Here is a 7,893-nt window from a genome sequence, read left to right as displayed (position 1 = left end):
ATAGGAGTACAGACTTGAAGGATAAGAAGCCTCTCCTAGAGATAAACTAGGAGATGGACTACCAAATACATGTAAAGAAAATATATCTCTAACATGCCGAGTTTAAATCCAGTGCCATGTTATGGCGAGACTATCTTGCCTCTCCTTGAGTGGGTGCTTTCTGAATCTCTTGTAGTAGGAACTATATGCTTGTTTTGCTACTTCAAAAAATTGAATATTTATATTTTTCAGGTGGGGAGCCCCCTAGCCCTCCCCAGTTTCAAAAGAAAACATGGTGGATATTTTGCACACGTAGCAACCATGTCAACCTGACAAACATCAATAAATAATTAGGAATTGATATATTATATTCTGGAAGGTGATTGATGCTATATATGCACGTGCATTAGTTTTGAACTATTAACATGCAAAAATAATAATGCGAGAGAAATTTAGTTGTCATGTCATATTCACGGTGACTATTTCATATCATCGATGTATATGAAGATGAGAAGAGTACGTATATATCCAGCTACATACATCCCGCAACTCTCATGGTACAATTCAACAGTGGTACTTGCAAACCACCTGGCTTTAATTAAACACTTGTATATTCACACCAATGATCATCCCTCAAGTAATAAAGTAGGGGTTCTTAATTTGCTCTCTGCACCCAAGATGCACACAACCAAGAACACTGTCATGTGTATTTACCATGGAGTGGATTGCTCAAGTTTGCCAACTCGCTCATGTTGGAGAGAAACCTCTAGCTTGATGTAAAAGTGGATGAAAGATCTGTCGCCCACCTCACCTATTTAACTATCAGTTGCTGTTTTACCTCCTAGATTTTGAAATTTGACAAGTTTGACCCTAAACTTCTGATATATAGCACATTATATCCTTGATCCAGTCAAAACAATATGGTTGCTAACATGCCGGCGATTTTGCACACATAGCAATCGTGTAATATGAAAAATCAATAAAATAAATTAGACAAGTTAAACCCGCAGTATTCCTAGAGAAACAAAATCATTTTTTTTAATAAACTTCAAGAGTATTATGATAGACTACTCATGAATGTTCATAATTTATTTATGAGTTATCCACAGTTTCCAAATTTTGGTTCAAACTTATAGATTTATTGCGCTTCTATTTTTGTCCTGATATTCACATTTATTTTTGTTTAGTAATAAATGTATGTTTATTTTTATCTTGTTTTTGTGCCGGTTGGTGTGTGCGCAAAACCACCACCGCATCACTGGTCGTATAAATTTCACTAGGTTGGCGATCAAATCATCCAACCATTAAGTTATAGAGAATTTTTATACAAATAAACTTAACTAACACTTGAGTTGTGAAATATAATGTTAGTCCCTTCCCATACAAAACTAAGTTGTATATCCACCACAAAGACTAGAGGTCGCTCGGGAGAAAAAAAAATACTGGAAATCGCTGTGAATTTTTCTCTATGTATACATGACATGCATGTGTCAAGATTGAAGTTCATCTCGCTTTGACATATCCCACATTTTATGGCATCTTTAGGACGCAATATCATGAAAACATAGAATTAGAAAAAAAAAACATATGATGAAAATGACACGACATCTTGGTTCCTACTAAAAATGACAGCACATGACTGTTGAGAAGAAGTGGTTGTCTCGAAACAGAGTGAGTGATATGACTTGCTAGTGTTCAAACAAAAAATATATGTAGGCCAACCAAATTGCTAGTACCATCTAACTCTATGGAGTGGCCTGCATGATTAATTATGCGGTGGCAAATTAGCTATCAGCTTAGCTAATCAGAGTACACTAACTAATTTATTGCAAACTGTAGCTAGCATGGGTAGCACTCTGAGCCACGTCCGCATATACATTGGAGAAGGAAATGTGTGCAAATGAAGGAAAACAACAACAACATGGGTCCTCTTCTTTTTTCCTCCAAATCTCCACAGGCTATATATATAGAGTGTGTGTCCCTTCTCTCTCATCTATTTGGGTGCTGCTAGCTAGCTACCTTGCTCTGTCCTTTTTATCTCTTCTTTTTCCATTCCTTTCCTTGGTACTAGTACTCTCCCGCTTGATTTCCCCAGCTGCTGCTAAGTTTCTTCCTCCCACTTTCTCTTCTCTCTAGATCACCGGCTATGATCTTCCTTCCTGCCTTCCTTGATTCATCAGACTTCTGGAACACCGACCACAACCAGCTTCAGGTATGCATCGTCGTGCTTCTAGCTTGCTAATTAATTGCATATTCCCTCATGATTTTGTTCGCATAAGAAACAAGTATATATATCTAGGAATATACTCCATATCAGGTTTCTTTTTCTGGTCGAAATTTACAGTAACCGACCAGTTACCTGAAATTTCATAGACACAAGAGGTACCACTGTTTCTTGGGTTGTGATACCAGAAAGGTAAAAAAATGAATTTAAACAGAAAAGCTAAATCAAATAGGGTCTCTATAAATGAAAATATAGTGTTCTATAGCAAAATAGCACCATCCTTAGCATGCTATACCGCGCTATAGCGTGCTATTAGTGAGACATCTTAAACTAATTTATTTAACGGGCTATTTTTTCCAGTGGTCTTTATACTCCCAAGAGGTCACGGGGTCTCCTTTTGAAGTGGGAACTTTATGTCCGATGTAGCTCAAACATTATATGTTATTACCTGAAATAAATGTAAAATCAAAATTCATTTGAACTATTCGAACCAAAAATCCAAAACTTCCGAGATTTACCAAAAACTACTTCATCCTGCCCATCCCGGGGACGAATGGAGAAAAAAATAGCTCCATATATATATTGGCCGATATGGTTAATTGATTACTCATCACCTTGTTGATTTGCAGCTGCAACAAATCGGCACTAGCACTCATAGTACTACCACTTCTTCACCCAATGGTCCTGGTGATGGAGGATGCAACAACAATAATCCCAAAGGGTTCATGGCCACAACCGGGGCCGACTACGGCGTTGCAGGGGGTGGCGATGATGGTTGCGGCGGTGCTGGGGACGGCGATTGCAGTCGCGGCAGAAATAACAAGTCGATTTCCATGTCGGAGCGAGCACGGCTGGCGCGGTTGCCGCATCCAGTTCCGGGGCTCAACTGCCCGCGATGCGAATCCACCAACACCAAGTTTTGCTACTTTAATAACTACTCTCTTACCCAGCCCCGCCACTTCTGCCGCTCCTGCAGCCGCTACTGGACCCGCGGCGGCGTTCTCCGCAACGTGCCCGTCGGCGGGGGGTATCGTCGCCATGCCAAGCGTAGGGCCAAGCCCAAGGTGGTGTCAGCCACCTCCCGAGCCTCTACGGTAGGGAAGTCGTCCATGACACCAACCATGTCTAGTAGTACCACTTATGCCACTGGCACCGACATTTCACCACCAAGATTGCAATACCCCATTTTTGGCAGCACGCCGTCCCACGACAGCCAGTTCAGCGACATATTCGACCCAGCTAACCTTGGTCTCGGCTTCCCTGTCAGGCTGCTCTTTGCCGAAAGCGATGCTTACACGGTGGATGGCTGTGCGCACCACCACCACCACCATGCCCATGGGAACGGGATGGAGCAGTTGTTGGAAGCACAGAATAGCTTCCCATTCATGCACGCCATGGATCATCATATGTCTGGACTCCCAGCTGAGGCAATGCCCATCACAATGGCTACGATGCAGGGCATGTTCCACCTAGGGTTACAGAGTGTCCGCGGGGGTCATGGCGACGAGATAGCAGGTCAACAGTTGCACTACCCGCCGGCCAAGAGAAACCACAAGCACCAGGATTACGCTAGCAGCAGGGGCATGCACAGGGATGTGGTCAATGGTAATGGCACCGGCGGCTACATTTAATGTTCTAGTACTCGCAATGCAACTTGTAATTAGCTAGCTAGTTTAGATCAACATTTGTTCTTAGATTAATGTCTGGTGAAATGGGACAGGCTATTGTAGTCATGTGAACTTTCATGAAATATATGGGTCTATCTACTTGTTAATTATGTGTTATTTTCTGAACTTGGTAATGCTGGATATGTACGCTCAAACATGTTAATGCTTGGTATGGTAGCACTGGAATGTGCCTTGTTCACTCTTAATACCCTACTGCCAGCTTAGTAAGTGGTGTGCATGGAGTGGGACCATCGGTGCCTCTGGAGGTAGGGTCCTAGCTACCCCAAGGCCTTCTCTTCTTGAAGGTGGCACCCATTGGGGCGGTAGGGCATGAGACCGTACCGCCTAATAAGTTGGGAGTAGGCTTACCACTCTATCATCAACATTGACACGGTAGGGTCCTGTTGTGTGTCACCTTCAACAAGATAATGTTTTTTTTGGGGTAGCCAGGATTCTACTGTCAGAGACGGCTGAGGTACCATTTCAAGCCTAACACATATTAAATTGGTCATAGATTTAAGTAACGCCAGAGTGGGCGGCGGTAAGGTTACAAATGAAAACATTCCCATGTTCAAAAGATAAATAACACATGCTTCTCAAATAAAAGTTCATGGCATTAGGTAGTACAAGTCCCAAATAGAAGACTATCAAGTTACATGGTGCCATTTCCCCTTCTTGTCACGTGCTTCATCTTAGTCTTGTGCAAGGCAAGTCCGTTCACGTTTCCTCATCCTCTCCGCCTCATGAGCCTCCTTCCCAATGCACCCCCTCCCCGCCACACAGTTTCGTGCTTGCTTCCTCAAAAGCCCATGACGCTCCTCCTCCGCTATATGCAGAGACTCGTTGAACCAGTGATGTGGCTATGCACCAATCACTCTATAGGTCATCTCAGATATGTTTTGGTACCTCACGGTCTATGCATGTATAGTATCCCAAGGAGGAGGAGACTACAAAGAACATGTTAGTGTTATCATATGTACCACAAAATGAGATTTCTTGATGTTGTATTTAACGTTCCAGCTAACAATCATAGGTGTTAGTTGGACGTGCACGATCGTGTTCATATTTGGAATGCATGAAATATCTTCTACCTTCTATCCATGACTTCTTCCAGTCTGTGGACTCCTTCACAACACAAGGGTCATCACACCAACATGTAGGGATTTTCACATCTATGTCCTTCCTCTTTTCCAACTCGCCCCCACTACACTTATTCCCATGTCTTCTTGGTCGGTATAAGGCGGCCTAGTCATGGAACCGGATGAAGCTATGCCTAAAATGGGAACAATTGTTAGCAAAAGACATCAACTTAGCAAATGTTTAAACACAATTAAACAAGAAGTATCAAAAAAGATGTATAAATGCAAAAGTAACAAGTTCTTACGATAGGATCAGTGACACCCTTTTAAGCATCATCATTGATTAGTGTGTTCATATTTTCGAGATTATTCGCTCTTGCTAATCTTTTCGCTCGGTCTAAATGTGTGGGACAATTTTATTTTGTCAGTTGGTGTTCTCATACTATCAATCACCATCCAAATAACCTTTTTCTAGTTAAATAAATGGAACTTACACTATTGTGGTGAGTATGCGCCGTAGCGCAATTGTAGTTCACATTGTTAATCTTTGATTAACTATTTGTCGGTTTGATTGTGTACTAATATTAATAGTTTGCTAGTTAACATTAAGAAACATTTTTGCTCTAGAACTCTAATGTCTATCATTGCAAATGCGTTTACTATATACTAAATCATATTTTGTGGTGGGCATTTTCTTAGATTTTTGATATTTTAACAACCAACATATGCCTTTTCATTAAATTCAAATCCTCTCAACATCAGCAAAACAAAGTGAAGAGAATAAAATTATGTCAAGTTGTAATATAGTTGATGACATTTACATGTAATAGATGTGTTAGCACTCATTATAGTTCCCTTAAATATCTAGGTAGAGGGTTGTTGAGAGTAGGAGTAAAATTTATAAGGTCGAGATTTCTAGAGTATATGATTGCATACCATATGTTTAAACAACACGAAACTTGTATGATATGCGGCCAAGTGATTTGCAACATCATACCCTTTCCTTGTACTCCTGCTTACTAGCATCGCTCATTTCTCGCACAAATATAGCCTCGTATTCTCTTGAAACAGGCATTCGCCCCTCTTGAAATAAATCCACACGGCCCAACAATATATGTTGATGAGTGTCGGTGTCAAAACCGGCGGATCTCGGTTAGGGGGTCCCGAACTGTGCGTCTAAGGCGGATGGTAACAGGAGGCAGGGAACACGATATTTTACCCAGGTTCGGGCCCTCTTGATGGAGGTAAAACCCTACGTCCTGCTTGATTTATTCTTGATGATATGGGTATTATAAGAGTTGATCTACCACGAGATCGGAGAGGCTAAATCCTAGAAGCTAGCCTATGGTATGATTGTATGTATATGTTCTCTATCGACTAGCCTGGCCTCGGTTTACATAATGCACCAAAGGCCTAGGATAACAAGAGTCCTAGCCGAATACGCCGGTGGGGAGGAGTCCTTGTCTTGATCACCGAGTCTTGTGGAATCTTCCATGTGTGTGGCAACTGTCCGAACTGGCCCATGAGTATACGGCCATGGGGGTCCTCGGCCAAATCCAACAGATCGGGAGATGACGCGTAGAGTACCCCCTAGTCCAGGACACCGTCAGTAGCCCCCTGAATCGGTCTTCAAGTTAGGGACGCTCCTCGATTCTTCCGAACTGTTCTTCATCTTCGGTTGTCGGTCTTGAAAACTGGTTCAACAAATCTTCTCATCTTCGATCTTGAGGATCGCCGAAATGCATTCGACGAGTTTATACGTCGGGTATCCGAGGAGCCCCTTTAAGTTTCCGGCCTTTATCAATGCCTTGTTATTTTTATGCCACACCTCGGGGTTGAAGTTGTTCCCGCGAGGCAGTGTCCTCTTGCGTCCGAGCTCTAACGCCGGACTGCATCCGAGGTATCTTTTGCAGCCGAGCACTAATGTCAGACCGCTTTCGAGCTCCAACGCCGAAATGTATCCGAGCTCCAACACCGGACTGTGTCCAAACTCCAACGCCGGACTATATCCAAGATGTCATAGATCATCTTGGTCCAGAAAAGTTGAAGGAGTTTAGCCGAGCTTAATGCTGGAAATGCCCTCTATGGAGCCAGCCACTAGCGCCCGAGCTTTATGCCGGACTGCTTCCGAGGTGGTGCACCACACCGACTGAGGCCAATTTTTTGTCAATATTTTTGATTGGTGCAATTTATTCTCTGCCGAGATATATAGCCAGTAACCCTCAACGTGTGTATCGGTTTAAAACCCGAGATGTACTTGAAGGATGATGTAAGACCACTGATCCCAGTAGCCGCTGAGACTCGGGTTGATTTGCAAAATCTGCCTGAGGATCAAGTCCTAGCTCGGTAGAACACTTCGGGATACAAAAAGCGGCATGCTCAGTCCTCGAGACTCAGGTTGGGTGCGGCCGACCAACCTGAGGATCATAATCTCCTCGGAAACTATATTGCACATAAAATTTTCTGCATTGGACAGGCAATGCAGTATCCCCCGAGACACTGGTTGGGTGGCAACACCAGATCAGGGAATCGATGTGCCCTTTAATATTTGGAAATAATAAGCCCGAAGCCCAGTAGCCCCCGAGTCTTAATGCGGGCACGGGTGGCCGATTTAAGGATCGATATCCATAGTAAAATCACAAATTATGTGTAATGACTCTATGTATCCAAGTACTTTACATCCTTAATGCTCGGATCCGCATTGTACAAAACTTTATTGACCGACCATCGGCTTCCACCTCCTCGGCTAGTAGCCGAGGAGTGTTTGTCCTACTTTATAAAGCCTTTATGAGGGCAAAGATTTACGACAAACAAGGCAATCTGGCCATACGGTTTTATAAACAAAGGTACGCAGAGAGATATGTTATATTATTTTTTAACATAAGAAATGTCTTCCAAAGAATGTCAGTAAAAACTTGACGTCCGAACAAGATCAAGTGTTCGG

The 7,893-nt window shown here is 42.8% G+C and overlaps 1 protein-coding gene across 1 annotated transcript; it reads left to right on the top strand.

Annotated features, from left to right (window-relative positions):
- The first annotated feature begins 1,986 nt into the window (after positions 1–1,986).
- Positions 1,987–3,977, top strand: LOC147982539 (uncharacterized). Its single transcript, XM_087545715.1, has 2 exons — positions 1,987–2,191; positions 2,833–3,977. Exons 1-2 carry the CDS (start codon positions 2,126–2,128, stop codon positions 3,832–3,834), a joined length of 1,068 nt encoding a protein of 355 aa, XP_087401841.1. The 5' UTR covers positions 1,987–2,125; the 3' UTR covers positions 3,835–3,977.
- Positions 3,978–7,893: the final 3,916 nt, after the last annotated feature.

This window comes from Triticum urartu, chromosome 3A (genome assembly GCF_056163025.1).
Source record: "Triticum urartu cultivar PI428250 chromosome 3A, HENAU_Tu73, whole genome shotgun sequence".
Classification (NCBI taxonomy): Eukaryota; Viridiplantae; Streptophyta; class Magnoliopsida; order Poales; family Poaceae; genus Triticum; species Triticum urartu.
This window is presented reverse-complemented; position numbering and strand designations above follow the sequence as displayed.

Coding starts and splice junctions, on each gene's coding strand:
- LOC147982539 (XM_087545715.1), top strand. CDS start 2,126: ATGATCTTCCTTCCTGCCTTCCTTGATTCATCAGACTTCTGGAACACC. Junction 2,192..2,832: donor CCGACCACAACCAGCTTCAG/GTATGCATCGTC, acceptor GTTGATTTGCAG/CTGCAACAAATCGGCACTAG.